Source organism: Littorina saxatilis, linkage group LG9 (genome assembly GCF_037325665.1).
Source record: "Littorina saxatilis isolate snail1 linkage group LG9, US_GU_Lsax_2.0, whole genome shotgun sequence".
In the NCBI taxonomy this organism is placed as follows: Eukaryota; Metazoa; Mollusca; class Gastropoda; order Littorinimorpha; family Littorinidae; genus Littorina; species Littorina saxatilis.
This window is the reverse complement of record NC_090253.1, coordinates 60,963,396-60,980,347: the sequence shown is the minus strand read 5'-3', so window position 1 is coordinate 60,980,347 and position 16,952 is coordinate 60,963,396. Positions and strand designations below refer to the sequence as shown.

General features: G+C 47.2%; 3 protein-coding genes across 4 annotated transcripts in view; 1 reads left to right on the top strand and 2 right to left on the bottom strand.

Annotated features, from left to right (window-relative positions):
* Positions 1-13,020, bottom strand: part of LOC138976991 (myomesin-2-like) — a 25,404-nt gene extending 12,384 nt beyond the window's left edge. Inside the window, exons 1-2 of the mRNA XM_070349883.1 lie at positions 12,999-13,020; positions 12,466-12,630 (exon numbers count right to left, since the gene is read on the bottom strand). Coding sequence (XP_070205984.1) covers positions 12,466-12,630; positions 12,999-13,020 — 187 coding nt within the window. The remainder of the gene's footprint in view (positions 1-12,465; positions 12,631-12,998) is intronic.
* Positions 1-16,952, top strand: part of LOC138976708 (protein PALS2-like) — a 501,736-nt gene that overhangs the window by 307,273 nt on the left and 177,511 nt on the right. The gene's annotated exons all lie outside the window — the stretch shown is intronic.
* LOC138976696 (immunoglobulin superfamily member 22-like) lies at positions 12,693-16,952 on the bottom strand. The gene is made up of 3 exons (XM_070349568.1): positions 16,628-16,952; positions 14,135-14,440; positions 12,693-13,417 (listed from the first exon to the last, which is right to left on the bottom strand). The coding sequence occupies exons 1-3, from the start codon at positions 16,671-16,673 to the stop codon at positions 13,092-13,094; spliced, it is 678 nt and encodes a 225-aa protein (XP_070205669.1). The 5' UTR covers positions 16,674-16,952; the 3' UTR covers positions 12,693-13,091.

Genomic DNA, 16,952 nt, shown 5'->3' with positions numbered 1-16,952 from the left:
ACGATGTGAGTTGGGTAAGTATATTAATCAAATGAAAATTTATTACTAAAATTTTTAATTAAATTACATATCTTACCCAACTCACATATAGCAGATTGCTACTAAAGGTTGGAGGGCACTTTACCCAAATAGGAATCGAGATTTTGTCCTGCCTCTACCCGAGCAGGTAACCCAGAAACGCATCCTGTCTCAAGGCATAGAAATCCCTGAGAAAGACATCAATGAAGAACATTTCAAGAAAGCCAGTAAGCCGACTCAAGAACTTCCGCCAGGAGATTAAAATGAAGATCAACTAGAGTGGAAGCCCAATCTTTTGCCTCATGAGGCCTGGCTGTAGTAAAGGGCAAGACTGCCCTGACATTCCCTGCCTGACTCTGCCACCAGCCAAGAGCTTGCCTAGCAATGGTGGAGACCCACTTGGCTAACGAGACTTTCAACATATCTCTAAACCGTACCATGATGAATGAGATAAAAAGAAGTTTCTGAGTCTCCAAACGAGAGTGCACAGTCCGAAACAGAAATCTGCTGAGGGCTCTAACAGGACAAAAATGTACATCAGGATCTCCAAGAGCAATAAACTTGCTCAAGAGAGGAAAGTTGAGTCCGCGCCACCCGAAGAGAGAGGACTGACTGCTCCCCCCCCCCCTTTTAATTCCTTGCCAACACTTGAAGGCATGCCTAAACAATGTGGCAGTCTATAAAGCTAAGGTTGACTTAAGTAAGTCATTACCTCCACCAAAGTCGATAGAAAAACTTTCTATCCTTAACCAGTGTTTAACGTCGTTTCTAACCGTTCAGGGTTAAAAAGCGACGGAGTTGAAAAATAAGAACAAGAGCTGTTAGAATCAATAATCTGAAAAGATCCATGCAAGCTAGAAAAATCATTGAACCCGAAATGATCAAAAGGCTAAATATGGCTCTGGAGGAGCCAGAATATTGCTAAAAGGTTTAAAATGTGCACGAAGCTGGATTCTCCAAATTCTGCTTACTTGCCAGAAAATTTGAAGGAACCCTAAGAACCATAGATCAGTCTTTCTCCAAAGAGCTGTCCATAGCAAACCTAGCCAGAAAAAACCTTCTGCATAGAACACAAAAACTCTGAACCAAACCCAGAGTTGAGGCAGACGCCCCTAAGTATCTCAAGTGAACCCTTACAGCAGACATTCAAGTAATTCCAATGTGAGAAAGCAAAGATGCCTTCTTGCCAGCCTAAAGAGGTCTGGAAACCAAGATTGCAAAGACCCGTACTGTGCGACCAACAGGTCGCCCAAACTAACTCAAAAAGAGCCCTGTGAAAGCGAGGGTATGGAGCCCCAACCCAAAGTGGATAACAGCCAGCCTGAAGCTTTTCGTTTGGAAACGAAAAACAGCCAAGACCTGCCCTGCGCTTTCCTTTTACCGTGAGATTCTCTTAGTTAGAGAACCCGCGTGCCTAGAAGCGGGCTCAAAAAGAGACCTTTCAAACAAGAAAGAGATTAACCTCTAGCCAACAGAATAATACTTAAAGGGCAGAGGCTTACTCTCAGGTAAAAAACGGCAAAGTAAAATCTTTGTATATGAGTCCTGTCGGACCACAAAGATAACCTGTTAAACGAAACCGCCCAAGCGAGAGACTAAAAGCCAGTTACGTACAAACGAGCCAATCATAAAGAAAAGATGCCGCAATCTCCCAGAGCTAGGAGACCTTGATCCAACAGACAGTCTCTCCTTGCTATCGCCATCACCAAACCCGAGGGCGGTTCCATAGAACGAAAAACAAGAGAACCTAAGTCCTTAAGCTTGGAGTTACCCGAAGCCTACAGAAAGCGCTCTGCGAGTGACACGCTACTTGGGCGTAAGAAACAAGCTAAAGCACCAACACCACCACAGGCAAATAGTCGTGTGTCGCGGACAGTTGTATGTAGTTATAAGGTTCCTTGGTCGGGCGTTGCTGACAGGTACCTGTGTCAAGGTGGGAAGACCGGTAGCTGGGCTTAGCTCAGTGATTCGCGCCTTGCACGCTTTGCACGCATTGCACGGGACGTTCACGGTAAGCTGCGCGCTATTTGTAGGGTTCACCGTTTACCTGGTTGCTGACTGAGAAATTCATAGGCATTCTTTTTTCTGTCTCGGCCGAGACCAGATGTTTGTTCGAACGGCTTCGAAATTCGTGTGTGAATTGTCGTTTGAGTTCGAAGTTATTTTCAGTAGTAATGTACGTCTACTGTGGACTTTGTTAAAGTCGGTTGCGTAAAGTGCGCGATGTTTTTCATTAGCCTGTGTGAGGTAAGTCAAATTTCTTGGTCTAATTGGATAGACTTTTGTCAGTTTTTGCTGAAGGTGAATTAGCGGCCGGTGGCAGGGGACTGGGAACCTACATTAGTTACCAGTTGTACTGTTTTGTCTCGTCTTTGTGTTGTTGTAAATAGTGTTCATCATAGGGTTTAAAAGGAAATCATTATAATGGTAAATTATATCGTAGAAGGAAACCAAAGTCTAGTCATTGTGCTTCCTCCTCATCCCTAATAATGATGTCTATTGGAGGAGGAAGTCACGTGTCTTATATTTTTGGGGAGAATATTGACTTTGGCCTTCTAGGCTTTCAGTGTTTACTGTCGAAGACAGACCGGACGGGAAGGTGCGAACCCTAGCTTCACAGCATGGAGGAGGCCCCACCACGCTGCTGCTTGAGCAGCCAGTTTGGACTCTCGCATCGTCACCCCCACGCTGCTGTGTGAGCAGCCCCTCTGGATCTTCCCCGAGGCTTCATTACGCTGTTTTGAGCAGCTATCTTGTAACGTCACAGCGGCGCAACCACGCTGCTGTTGGGCAGCAACATCGAACCGGCGCCGTCGCTGCAGAGTGTGTGCCGTGTGACAGCTCTCAACTGGGCTGATTCTCTCACCCCCGCGACAGAGACGCAGGTGTCGACCCGAGGGCCCCCCCCCCTGAATTCGTCGAACGTGTAGATAAGTACTTTCTTACGATAGATATCATTTATGGAATGAGGAGGGCCTTTATGACGTACGTGCTTTGTGTTTGACTGTCCTGATTGTCTCGTATGTCGTTTGTTGACATTATTTTGACTGTTGTGTACTTTCTCATGTTCATTATGTTCATCCTCATGCATTCGTGGTAACCCTTTCATTGTTCCATCCATCGTCACCCCCATATTTCACCCAACTGGGAACTATTAAATACTTTCATTTATTTGCATCGGTGTTCTGTGAGTGCTGTGTGGTGTGGCCAAAGTTTTTGTGTGAAAAACTAAACATGCAAACGTGCATGCACGCGACAATGGCGAGCTTGCCAGGATAAATTCTCTTTGAATTCAAGGAATTCACTTCATTTTTGTCGTTGGCCACACTTCCCATACACTGGACACTGATGTACTGTAGTTAATTAGCTTTTGTTGTTGTTGTCTGGTAGCCTTGTGGGTTGCCTGTCCTTGTTGCCAGTCAGCTGTGCCTTGTTTTGATTTTTCATGTTTTGGCTAACCGTTTGCTAGTTGGTTCTTGTTTATGGAACTTCGTTCTGGTCGTGTTCTTGATGATAGTGCTATCATGGCGTCTAGGACGGAAAGTAGTTCGGATAGGATTGCTAGGTGGCGTTCACTTGCTGAGGAGCTAGGTGTTAAATCTGCCAGTATTCCTGAGTTTATTGCCGAGCGGATGACCCGTGAAGATGAGAAACAGGAAAAACTTGAACTAGAAAGGAAAGCTTATCAGGACAAGCTAGAGCTAGAGAAGGAGAAACTTGAACTAGAAAGGAAAGCTTATCAGGACAAGCTAGACGTAGCGAGTCGAGAGACTGATGAGCGAGTTAAGTATGTTCAAGCTCAGCGAGAGACTGATGAGAAAGCCGCGGAAGAAAAACTAAGGCAGGAAAGGGAAGAGCATGACCTTCGCATGCAACTCCTGCAGAGAGAGTCGGAAAGTAAGAGGGTGAAGAGAGGAAGTAGGGATGGAGCTGATAATGAGGGAGATTCCTCAGGTGAAGAAGAGTCTAGTGACCTTCGTGGTTTTCGGCCTTCCATACCGATGTTTGATGAGAGCAAAGAAAACATAGCTACTTGGTTGAAAAGGTTTGAGAGAGTCGCTACCTTGTACAAGTGGAAGAGAAATACGTGGGCAACTAGGGTCTCGACTAGGTTGTCGGGTAGGGCTGTAGAAGTGTACAACACTCTTGATGATGATAGCGCAGACGACTATGACGGTTTGAAGGTCGCGTTGTTAGGCCGCTATCAGCTCACAGCCGAAACCTACCGCCGTCGTCTCAGAACCTGCAAGAGAAAAGAACATGAAACGTTCAGACAGTTCGGTGCTCGCATTGAAGAGAATTTGACTAAGTGGCATGAGCTTTCCGAGATCACAGAACTGAAACAGTTGGTTTTGCTTGAACAGTTCTTGCAGACCCTGAGCGCGGACATGGCCGCGTACGTTAAGGAGAAAAAACCTCAGACGTTAGCCGAAGCAGTTAAATCCGCTGAGATTCATTTTGAAGCACACCGTGACAGTAAGAAGTTTTTTCAGCATGATCGTGATCAGGGGGGAAAGGCTGGCGTTGGTGAAAAGCAGAAAAGTGGAGATAACTCAGTTGGTACATCCGGTAGGAAGTGTTTCATCTGTGAGTCCCCCAAACATTTGGCTAGAGATTGCCCCAAGAAGAGCAAGTCGACGGGAGCGGTGAATAGTGGTCCTGAGAAGTCTTTACCGCCCGTCAGTGTACCCACTTTGTGTACTCCCTGTAGCCAGCAAGACTACGACCCGAGATGCCTGGTTGTAGTGGATGGTGTTGCAGTGGAGGGGTTGCGTGATACTGGATCTCAGGTTTGTGTCGTGAAGAGTTCATTAGTTTCAAGGTCTCAGTTCACAGGACAGGATCTTGAGGTTTCGATGGCTGAGAAAGACATCAAGAGGCGCTATCCAGTGATTAAGGTTCAGGTTGAATGTCCTTTCTACACTGGTGAGGTTGAGGCTATCGTCATGGATACACCTGTTGCTGATTTCATTGTAGGTAATCACGCCCGGCTGGGTGACTCGATTGTTCTTCCAGTGTACGCTGTGTCCAAGGTTGTGTCAGTTGTCACTCGTGCTCAGGCTGCCGCTGAAGGGAAGAAGTCGACTTTGTTACATGTTGCTGCTCCAGGGCTAGAAACAGTCACCCCTGAGCAGTTGCATGACCTTCAGCGGAATGATTCGACTTTGAAGAGTTGTCGTGAGGCGGCAGATCGCCGAGACGTCAGAACGTCTGGTCACTCCGGTGAAGTTGGGTTTGTTTGGAAGAAGAAGATTCTGTACCGTGAGTATCGCGGTGGTGGTAGCGTCTATACTCAGGTTGTTGTTCCCCAGCAGTTGAGGTTAGGTGTTATCAAGTTGGCCCATGAACCGCCTATGGGAGGTCACATGGGTGTCCAGAGGACACGTGATCGAGTTTGGCAGCAGTTCTTTTGGCCAGGTATGTGCGCAGACATACGTCGCTTTGTGTTGTCTTGCGATCAGTGTCAGAAGGTTTCTCATAAGCCACAGAAGGTACCGTTAGGTAAGATGCCTCTCATCGATACGCCGTTCGAGCGTGTGGCGATCGATCTGGTGGGTCCCATCATCCCTGCTTCTGAGTCTGGTAACCGGTACATCTTAGTGTTTGTGGACTACGCTACTCGGTACCCGGAAGCCATTCCCTTGAAGTCGATTGAGGCTGTGAAGGTTGCAGAAGCGATGTGGGCAGTCTGGACTCGAGTAGGAATTCCCTCAGAGATTTTGACAGACCGTGGTACCCAGTTCATGTCCGAGGTGATGAAAGAAGTGGAGCGTTTGCTGGCCATCAAGGGTTTAGCGACTACTCCGTACCATGCGCAAGGAAACGGATTGGTGGAACGGTACAACGGAACACTCAAGACCATGCTACGCAAGCTTGCTCAAGAGAAACCGAAGCAGTGGGATCGCTACATTCCTGCACTCCTCTTCGCTTATCGTGAAGTTCCACAGGAGAGTCTGGGATTCTCTCCCTTTGAGCTTCTATACGGCAGGACAGTGCGAGGACCCATGTCTGTTCTTCGCAACCTATGGACGGAGGAGCAAGTCGATGAACAAGTTCGTACGACTTCTGAGTATGTGGTTGACTTGAGGAACCGGATTGAGGAAACCTGCAAACTGGCGCGTCAGAATCTGTCAGCTGCTGCACAGAAACACGCGGAGGTGTTCAACCGGAAGACAGTGCGAAGACAGTTCCAGCCTGGAGACAAGGTTTTGTTGCTGCTGCCGCAGAAGAAGAACAAGCTGCAGTTGTGTTGGCAGGGACCGTTCGACGTTTTGGAGAAGAAAGGCGAGTCAGACTACAGGATTCGGATCTACGGGCGTGAGAAGCTGTACCATGCCAATCTTCTCAAGTTGTACAGAGACCGACAAAACACTGCGGACCCCTCAGATGGGATACCCACCGTAGCGGTGGCGGTGGTTGAAGAAACTGAGGAGATGATTTCGCCTGATCGGGAACTACCCCTGCCCTGCTTGGAGGGCGAAGAAACGGTGAAGGACATCAACCTGTCTGCTACACTGACTGCCGAGCAACGACGTCAGGTGTTGGAGATTGCGGAGAGGCACGAAAGAGTTCTTACTGATGTCCCCCTTCAGACGCCTTTGGCCGTTTTTGACATGACGGTGGAATCCGCGAAACCGGTTCGAGTGAAACAGTACCCTTTACCTTATGCCAAGGTAGAGACCATCAAGGAAGAGGTGCAGGCCATGAAGAAGTTGGGTGTTATCGAACCGGCTGCTTCTCCCTACAACGCCCCTGTTGTGCTCATCCGCAAGAAGGATGGGAAGGTTCGCTTTTGTGTGGATTACAGGCGGCTGAATGATGTGACAGTCTTCGATGCTGAACCACTCCCAGATGTGGAACACCTGTTCGCTGGTTTGGGTCGAGCGACTTACTTCAGCAAGTTTGATCTTTCCAAGGGGTATTGGCAGATACCCATCCGAGACGACGTCCGTCCCATGACCGCGTTCACCACTCCGGTAGGCCAGTTCCAATTTACAGTCATGCCGTTTGGACTGAAGAACGCCGTGGCTGTGTTTTCCCGTATGATGAGGGCTTTGCTGGAACCGCTGGGGAGGAACGACGTTCATAACTTCATGGACGACATTCTGGTGGCGACCGAAACCTGGAAGGAACATTTGGCTGCGCTGGAGGCTGTGTTGCGGCGCCTTGAGCAGGCCAATCTCTCTGCCAGACCGATGAAGTGCTTCGTTGGGTTCGAGGAGTTGAGTTTCTTGGGTCACGTGGTGAGGAAGGGTGAGATCTTACCTGAGGACAACAAGCTGCAGAAAATTGACGAGGCTCCGGTTCCAGAGACCAAGAAGCAAGTTCGGGCGTTCCTTGGTCTAGCCGGATACTACCGGAAGTTCATCCCAAATTTCTCTGCAATTGCTCTGCCGCTCTCTGATCTGACAAAGAAGAATTCTCCCAACACCGTGGTTTGGACAGCCGAGTGTGAGAAGGCATTCAGGGCTCTGAAAGCCAGGCTGACCTCAAAGCCAGTTTTGCAACTGCCGGATCTGTCACAGCCATTCACGCTCCGGACAGATGCCTCTGATCATGGACTGGGAGCTGTGCTTATGCAAGAAAAGGAGGGCGTGTTCCACCCTGTCGCCTACGCCAGCCGGAAGTTGTCCACCCCGGAGAGCAAGTACTCCACCATTGAACGTGAGTGTCTGGCCGTTGTATGGGCTACCCAGAAGTTCCAGCCATTTTTGTACGGACAGACGTTTGTGTTGGAGACAGATCACCAACCACTGCGTTACCTGCAGACAGCAAAGGTGGTGAACAGCAGGCTCATGCGCTGGAGTTTGTTGTTGCAAGCCTACAGTTTCACCGTGCGGGTGATTCCCGGTAGTCGCAACGTGGGAGCCGACTACCTCAGTCGGGCATGCGTTGAAGAGGGATCTTTTGCCGTGTAGACAGATGTCTATGCTTAACTTGGGGGGCATTGTCGCGGACAGTTGTATGTAGTTATAAGGTTCCTTGGTCGGGCGTTGCTGACAGGTACCTGTGTCAAGGTGGGAAGACCGGTAGCTGGGCTTAGCTCAGTGATTCGCGCCTTGCACGCTTTGCACGCATTGCACGGGACGTTCACGGTAAGCTGCGCGCTATTTGTAGGGTTCACCGTTTACCTGGTTGCTGACTGAGAAATTCATAGGCATTCTTTTTTCTGTCTCGGCCGAGACCAGATGTTTGTTCGAACGGCTTCGAAATTCGTGTGTGAATTGTCGTTTGAGTTCGAAGTTATTTTCAGTAGTAATGTACGTCTACTGTGGACTTTGTTAAAGTCGGTTGCGTAAAGTGCGCGATGTTTTTCATTAGCCTGTGTGAGGTAAGTCAAATTTCTTGGTCTAATTGGATAGACTTTTGTCAGTTTTTGCTGAAGGTGAATTAGCGGCCGGTGGCAGGGGACAGGGAACCTACATTAGTTACCAGTTGTACTGTTTTGTCTCGTCTTTGTGTTGTTGTAAATAGTGTTCATCATAGGGTTTAAAAGGAAATCATTATAATGGTAAATTATATCGTAGAAGGAAACCAAAGTCTAGTCATTGTGCTTCCTCCTCATCCCTAATAATGATGTCTATTGGAGGAGGAAGTCACGTGTCTTATATTTTTGGGGAGAATATTGACTTTGGCCTTCTAGGCTTTCAGTGTTTACTGTCGAAGACAGACCGGACGGGAAGGTGCCAACCCTAGCTTCACAGCATGGAGAAGGCACCACCACGCTGCTGCTTGAGCAGCCAGTTTGGACTCTCGCATCGTCACCCCCACGCTGCTGTGTGAGCAGCCCCTCTGGATCTTCACCGAGGCTTCATTACGCTGTTTTGAGCAGCTATCTTGTAACGTCACAGCGGCGCAACCACGCTGCTGTTGGGCAGCAACATCGAACCGGCGCCGTCGTTGCAGAGTGTGTGCCGTGTGACAGCTCTCAACTGGGCTGATTCTCTCACCCCCGCGACAGAGACGCAGGTGTCGACCCGAGGGCGCACCCCCCCCCCTGAATTCGTCGAACGTGTAGATAAGTACTTTCTTACGATAGATATCATTTATGGAATGAGGAGGGCCTTTATGACGTACGTGCTTTGTGTTTGACTGTCCTGATTGTCTCGTATGTCGTTTGTTGACATTATTTTGACTGTTGTGTACTTTCTCATGTTCATTATGTTCATCCTCATGCATTCGTGGTAACCCTTTCATTGTTCCATCCATCGTCACCCCCATATTTCACCCAACTGGGAACTATTAAATACTTTCATTTATTTGCATCGGTGTTCTGTGAGTGCTGTGTGGTGTGGCCAAAGTTTTTGTGTGAAAAACTAAACATGCAAACGTGCATGCACGCGACATCGTGCGTTGCCCACAAAAGTAGTGGTGACAAAGAAGACTCGCTTGCGAAAACTTCCGCAAGAACAAGATGACCCCGCCAGAGGATCTAAGAACTTAACACTCGAAGATTCTCCTCAGAAAGCTCAAACCAACTACAAAATGCCGCGAACCGCGACACAGCTGAAGTATGAGCCTCCCCATTTCCTCCTCTTGTTCCAGCATCATAACGAACATCGAAATGATGAGAACCAGTCACCCATCCCGATAAGGCAAAAACTTGCCAACAATCGGAAAAGTTTTGAAAAGTTTCAAACGTCATAACACCATGCCAGATCTCCATCCACCTGACTCACGCCAGCTGGAAGACTGGAAGAGAAAGTGAAAACAGCCTGTAAAAAAGGCAAAGGAACCGCAGAAACGGAACCAGAAGCCAAAAGCTGAAAAGTGCCGACTACCAACACCACAGTGTTAACAGTAGAAGGATATCCCGTCCTGCACCCAGAAGTCACAGCCGCAAAAGCGAAAGCGCAACAGGCCGTGGATAAGTAAACATCGGGACCACCCGGTTGCACAGAAACACACCGGACGATCCCGTTGTACCTCGAACCATTTCAGCTGCGAGCGCCACTGCACTTGCTAACTTGAAACAGAACCTAAAATCAGTGCTTTACAGAAAAACAGGAGCACCTTAATCTGAACAGCCTTCATGCACCTCCGTGCAATCCGGAAGCTGACTCCATGCTAGACTTAAATCTCCAACAAAGAATCAGCCCTACTGCTCGCTTCCTGCCCCCCTGCTCGGTATCAAAGGTAGGAAAGTGACCCCCAGAGAGACTCGCATGGTCAACCCAAGAATCACCCAGCCCACCAACTTCCTGCCCCCCAGGGCGGAAGCTTACGTTGCCTAGGGCTCTTAGCCGCTGCTGAACGTGCGCCAGAAAGCGGAAGAACAGACACGGTTTCAACACTTCACCGCACAAAGCTTGCTACCTCCTGCGAACGTACACCACTTTCACCGGAGAACCCAGCTACACGCGGCCCTTTGCCAACTCCAGGGCAATGGACAACGATTCCCGGAAGCTGAAGTGAACATCCTGTTCCTCCGAACTTCCAGAAGTCATCAAACCGGATAGAGGTGGAGGAAGTAAAGCTTTGCTCTCAACCACCCCCTCCAGTCAAAACTTAAATGCCGTTTTCGCCGCCCACGTCACTGCGCTGGACAACCTGAACGGCAAGTTAAGCTGGGTGTCGTCCATCCCCGTGAACGCACCCTCATATGGAAGTAACTTCGTTATCCTCTCCTTCATGCTCGCAATCGCAATCGGGAAGGTGACCCCCGCCTTTCGCGGTCCACCAACTTCCACAATACTTAAATGCCATTTTCCGTCGACCACGTCACTGCGCTGGACAACTTGAACGGCAAGTTAAGCTGGGTGTCGTCTATCCCCGTGGACGCACCCTCATAAGAAGGTTTCCTCGTTAACCTTTCCTTCATGCTCGCAATCGCAATCAGGAAGGTGACCCCCGCCTTTCGCGGTCCACCAACCTTCACAAAACTTAAATGCCGTTTTCCGCCGCCCACGCCACTGCGCTGGACAACTTGAACGGCAAGTAAGCTGGGTGTCGTCCATCCCCGTGGACGCACCCTCAAATGGAAGTATCCTCGTTATCCTTTCCTTCATGCTCGCAGTCGCAATCAGGAAGGTGACCCCCGCCTTTCGCGGTCCACCAACTTCCACAAAACTTAAATGCCGTTTTCCGCTGCCCGCGTCACGGCGTTTGGACAACTTGAACGGCAAGTAAGCTGGATGTCGTCCACCACCGTGGACGCACCCCTTCCTGCCCCCTGGGCGGAAGCAGATGCCTTTCAACCTGACCACAGTCTACCGACGAGGCGGGAAGAAAAGGAACATCTGTTCGCTTGTCAGGGCCCTTAGCACCCACTGACACCCCGACTAAGCGGTGGATATCAGCCAGTGTTTCAGAACTTTCACCTGGGATTAGACCCGAGGCTACTCCCTCAAGACAACGCTCACGTGGAGTACACATACCTTGTGAAGAAGGACAGACGCCGGAGACCGTGAACTCCCCACATAAGGTCACAGCAGGGGACGAACGACCACTGTCCAGAGACGAACACACAGCAACCCCGGCCGGGAGAGCACGTAGTTCTGCCTTTGATGACGCAGTGCCAGCTGCCAAAGCAGAAACCTGTGAACTTAAAGTCAAAAGCAAAGAGGCCACGTCTACAGACGCAAGCCCAATAACAACATGTTTAACACCGAGCCCGGACTAATCCGTAGGCTTAAAACAAAGGTGGCCACTGCACCCGGTGTTCACCGGCGGTCACCCATCCAAGAACTAACCGGGCCCGACGTTGCTTAACTTCGATGAAAGGACGAGAACCGGTGCTTACAACGTGGCGAGGCCGTTGGCCGGCAAAATGGGGGTTCCGGAATAGTCACCAGTGTAGTAAACAAACTGGAAGCGGACTTGTCTACCGGCTAAGCGGGTAAAACAATCAACACATCAAAAGATTTTTAGCAAGAGAATCTACAACAGAAACGGACATAGACCGGATTGTTTAGACTTCCTAAAAGCTTTCTAAGGAGAAAAGGGCACAGCAGCTACCTATTAAGAAGCTGCCCTCTTCTTAGCATTGTCAGCCATGACGGAAAAACGACTCACGAAAAAATTTCTGAGAAACATCGCAAGTCCAAAATACGGCCAACAAAATTGCCAAAATCAAGCAAAATACAAGGAACGACCTCACCTCAACATAGTTGTGAAGTCCAGATGACAAGAAGAGACCAAGAGGAACGAAACAAAGTCAAAAAGACTAAGTAACAAAGGCTGAAACAGCCAGAGCGTACAAAATGCGACCAGTCCCACTGACGCTGAGTTTTTAGAATGATGCATATGGCGGAGTATGCGCGCGCATACGGAAGGCAGCCTCGTTTCCGGGCTGGCCTAGACACCCTTACGGGTCTCGGTCACTCTTTTTTAGAGGCGTCTTTCTTGTTACCAAGGGGACGCGTACAGCGATACCAGCACTGAACCAGGGTTAATTGCTATATGTGAGTTGGGTAAGATATGTAATTTAATTGCAATTCAACTCACAGATAGGCTTTTCCATTTTCACTGGTTTGGCTGTCTTCTGCTTTTCGCCAATGCCCACATCATTCTCTGCGGACACAGCAAAGAAGTAGTCCTTCTCTCGCTCCAGATCAGCGACAGTGCACCGAGTTCTGAAGCTCTCGACTGTGGTGACCTTCTCCCATTTGTCTGCCCTTCAGAGACTTCTCTATGATGTAGCGACGGACCCTGGATCCGCCATCGTTCTCTGGTGGGGTCCACTCCAAGGTCAGGCCGTCCTTGGTGATGTTCTTGATCAGCAATGACGCTGGTGCATCAGGAACACCTGAAGTTTAACAAACATTAGTCAATTTTGTATCAATATGTTTAAGACACATACGTTCAGACAAGAGACAGTAGACCAATGTTGAAAGAAAATATTACATTGGAACCTTTCTAGTAAGACCCTCCATTATATGAGACTCCCTCTACTACAAGACCTGAATTGCTCACATGTTTTCTTCACAGTGTCACTAAATTCACCTCCATTATAGGACTCTCTCTCTATTAAGACCCACATTTCTCAAACTCTACTGACATATCACAATCCCTTCAGCTATTGCTCCATATTTGCAAACACTCGCAGTCCAGTTATTTCAAAGGTTTTCTTCTTATGAAAAGAGACTTTTCAAACACTTACTGAGGATCTTCTCTGGGCAGATGGGTTCTCTGGACTGCAGAGGCAGGCTCTGTCCCTCAGCGTTGACTGCGATGATCTGCAGCATGTACTGGCTGTCCGCAACAAGGCCGGTCAAGGTCACTTTGGTTTCTGTCGTCTCCTGGACGGTGGTGAAGGTGGAACGAGGGATGATGCGGGTCTGAACGATGTAGTTGGTGATGGGCGTGCCACCGTCGCTGTCCGGAGCGGTCCAAGACACATCTGCTGATTTATCTGTGACGTTGGACACGCGCAGGCCTGTTGGTGCTGATGGCACATCTGTCAAGAGAAAATTGTGTGATAAGAGTTTGAATGCTGAAGTACTGTTGGTTAAAGACCTGGGGAGCATTGAATGACAATGGGATAGTGAAAAGTTCAGTTTCACGAATGATCGCATTTTAATGATGAGGCTAGACGATCATTACAATATGTGGAAATTAAAGCATGCATGACTCTGGCAACAAAACTTCAAGGATTTTTATTTCTCTGCTGCACTTTCTCTGTTCAACTTGAAAAGAAAAATAGTATATCAAGATTATTGTTTAAGCTGCCTAAATCTAGTTTGTTTGTTTGCTTAACGCCCAGCCGACCACGAAGGGCCATATCAGGGCGGTGCTGCTTTGACATTTAACGTGCGCCTCACACAAGACAGAAGTCGCAGCACAGGCTTCATGTCTCACCCAGTCACATTATTCTGACACCGGACCAACCAGTCCTAGCACTAACCCCATAATGCCAGACGCCAGGCGGAGCAGCCACTAGATTGCCAATTTTAAAGTCTTAGGTATGACCCGGCCGGGGTTCGAACCCCGACCTCCCGATCACGGGGCGGACGCCTTACCACTAGGCCAACCGTGCCGGTTCTAAATCTAGTTAAACTTCCCTTGTTCCTATCAATACATTTTCATGCCAGGATTTAATGCTCTTCATTGAACAATACTGACATTTCTGCTTTGAGACCGAGTTAAAGTAAATCATTCCTTAACCCCAACTCACCATAAGGACTCTTGATCCTAACAGGCTTGTCCATCTCCAGAGGTGGACTGGGCCCAGCCTTGTTCTCTGCCATCACACGGAAGAAGTAGTCTGACCCAGTGGTCAAGTTCTGGATGGTGTTACTGGTCATGTCGGGACTGATCTTGTCCACACGGCTCCAGGTGGAGCGAGGGAACTCGCGCTTCTCCAGCACGTAAGCTGAAAGCGGCAAGCCTCCGTCATCCTCTGGAGCGCGCCACTCGATGGTGGCTGACGTTTTGGTGGTGCTCAGGACCTTGATGGGTCCTTGTGGTCTGGATGGTGGCTCTGGAAAAACCACAAAGGAGTGTTACTGCACTTTGGCAAGAACAGTGTGCATAAAATCAACATAACTCTGCAGAACATTTGTTTCCATTACAAAATAATTATGAGCAAATGTACAGGTTGTCAAATGCTTGTGAAAGATAAAACAGTTAAGATGCACATACAAGTTCAGTTAATGCTTGCAATTCCTGAATATCAGAGACCAGTGCAAACTAAACAAAACATCAATTCTCATAAACATGTTCGCTTTCCGTCAATGTTCTCACCGACGCCATCTTTGTTTAGCAGGCTAAAGCCGACAGCTGAATCGGCCCGTTCATGAATTTTCGGAATGAAGACACTCGGTGAAAGGGAAACTTAGTCCCAAATGGAAAGTTCATATTCGGGTCGAAGGTCCACTTCCTTCGATACGGAGGTTATGTTGTCATTATTTTATCGGAGATTTGATCTGGAAAATCGACTTTAGGGTTGTAGGTAGGACTTTACAGATCGAATCCAAAGGAACCACAACAACTACTCTACCCCCCCCCCCCCATTTTTTCTCAACGGATTTAGACGATTCAGAAAAATGGTCCTGGGAACGAACTTTTGGGCGGAATTCCGCCAATTGGCGGAAGAATCTCATCCCTGATTTCAGCTTTGTGGCTTAAAAATTAATTAATGACTTTGGTCAAAATCTGAAAATTGTAATCAATTTTTTTTTTTTTACATAAAACGATCCAAATTTACGTTCATCTTACTCTTCATCATTTCCTGATTTCAAAAACATATAAATATGTTATATTCGGATTAAAAACAAGCTCTGAAAATTAAAAATATAAAAATTATGATTAAAAATAAATTTCCGAAATCGATTTAAAAACAATTTCATCTTATTTCTTGTCGGTTCCTGATTCCAAAAACATAGATATGATATCTTTGGATTAAAAACACGCTCAGAAAGTTAAAACGAAGAGAGATACAGAAAAGCGTGCTATGCAGCACAGCGAAACCACTACCGCGCTAAACAGGCTCGTCAGTTTCACTGCGTTTTGCACGGCGGACTACGGTCATTGTGAAAAAATGCAGTGCGTCAAGTAATTTGAAGCCTCCCTAAAATGGGGTGTTCAAGCTAGACCTTTTTAAAGGGCAATTTCATAATAACACGATTTTAGAGGTTATCAATTTTTGCACAGAAAGAAAATCAAAATGATGTGAAAGTGAAACTTGGCACCATTACTTTGTCCAAAACAAAGCACCAATAATACAGTGAGTGTGGTTTGTGTGCATTATTCCATTCCAGTTTCCACAGCTTCACATTACTATTGCAATTTGATGCAAGCAAAGAAAAAGAAAGCTCTCAATACTAAAACCATGAATCCTTTGTTCAGATCTAGTACGGTACTTCCATAGTTGTTTGTTTCAGCTACCCCCTCCCTCTTCCCCATTGTTCAAACTTACAAAGATATTTTTTTTAATGAAATTCAAGTGCCAGAACTATGGGAGAGATCCCCCTCCCCCTCAATCTCCAGTAGAATCTTTGACCTCATGAAAAGGATTTACCAAAGAAGATTCTGACAGACGAGTGATCGCATTTGGGTACATCTGTGACTTTCTGTGCGTGTTCAACACATTTTAAAAACCATCCGAAGGCAAATCTTGTTTAAAACAACAACAACAACAACAACAACAACAACAACAACAACAACAACAACAACAACAACAACAACAACAACAACAACAACAACACGTTTTTGAGCGGATTGTTGAGATTCGGTGCTTGATGACGATAAAATAATTTTTCTTTGAAACTAGCATTTAATCTGAACTGAAAGGGCGAGTGGTATTCAAACTCTTAGTCCGGTGGAAATCTGGTTCAAAGTCAATAAAAACGTCAATGGAATATTGTTTCTAACACTTACTTATTGAAGGGTTAAATGTTCTTAACAATATTTTCTGTTTGAAAAACAAAAACAACAAACATGCTGAAAACGCATGAAAAGTCACAGCGCCATTTGCATTTGCCGTCTAGATAGACTACATTGACTCATTGACTCGATTGAGCGATCAGTCGCATCAGTGTGAACAGTTGCTTTTGCAATAACAGAAAGGTACATTTGAACCAAATATATATGCTAATGAACTATTAAAATACCAAAAAGACAAGGCGAATCATAAAATATATAGGTGAGGAAATGATAAAATCCTTACTTTTTTCCACACTGCTTTGAAGAGTCCATATCATTTTTGGCGGCATCAGGAAGTGACGTCATGCAGAGCGAGTCTAGAGAGTGACTTCCCCATAACCAGGAAAAAACCGATTCGAAACACACTTCGGTGTGTGAAATCCGTAAACACAGCTAACCGGAAAAAATGTCAAAATGAGACATCCTGTTCAAATCAATTTTTTTGATGATAAAATAAGATTTCCTGCATTGTACATGCTTTGAAAAAAATGGGTTCCTAAAATGAGACCCCATTTTTTTTCAGAGCCCCATTTCAAGAGGATGTTAACTGCTCTGTGACCTCACTTTGA

Excerpts from the sequence above, each read along its gene's own strand:
- LOC138976696 (XM_070349568.1), bottom strand. The coding sequence starts at position 16,673 with ATGCCGCCAAAAATGATATGGACTCTTCAAAGCAGTGTGGAAAAAA. Across the intron at positions 14,441-16,627 it reads TCAAAGCAGTGTGGAAAAAA|AGCCACCATCCAGACCACAA; the intron begins GTAAGGATTTTA and ends TGGTTTTTCCAG. Across the intron at positions 13,418-14,134 it reads TAGGATCAAGAGTCCTTATG|ATGTGCCATCAGCACCAACA; the intron begins GTGAGTTGGGGT and ends TTCTCTTGACAG.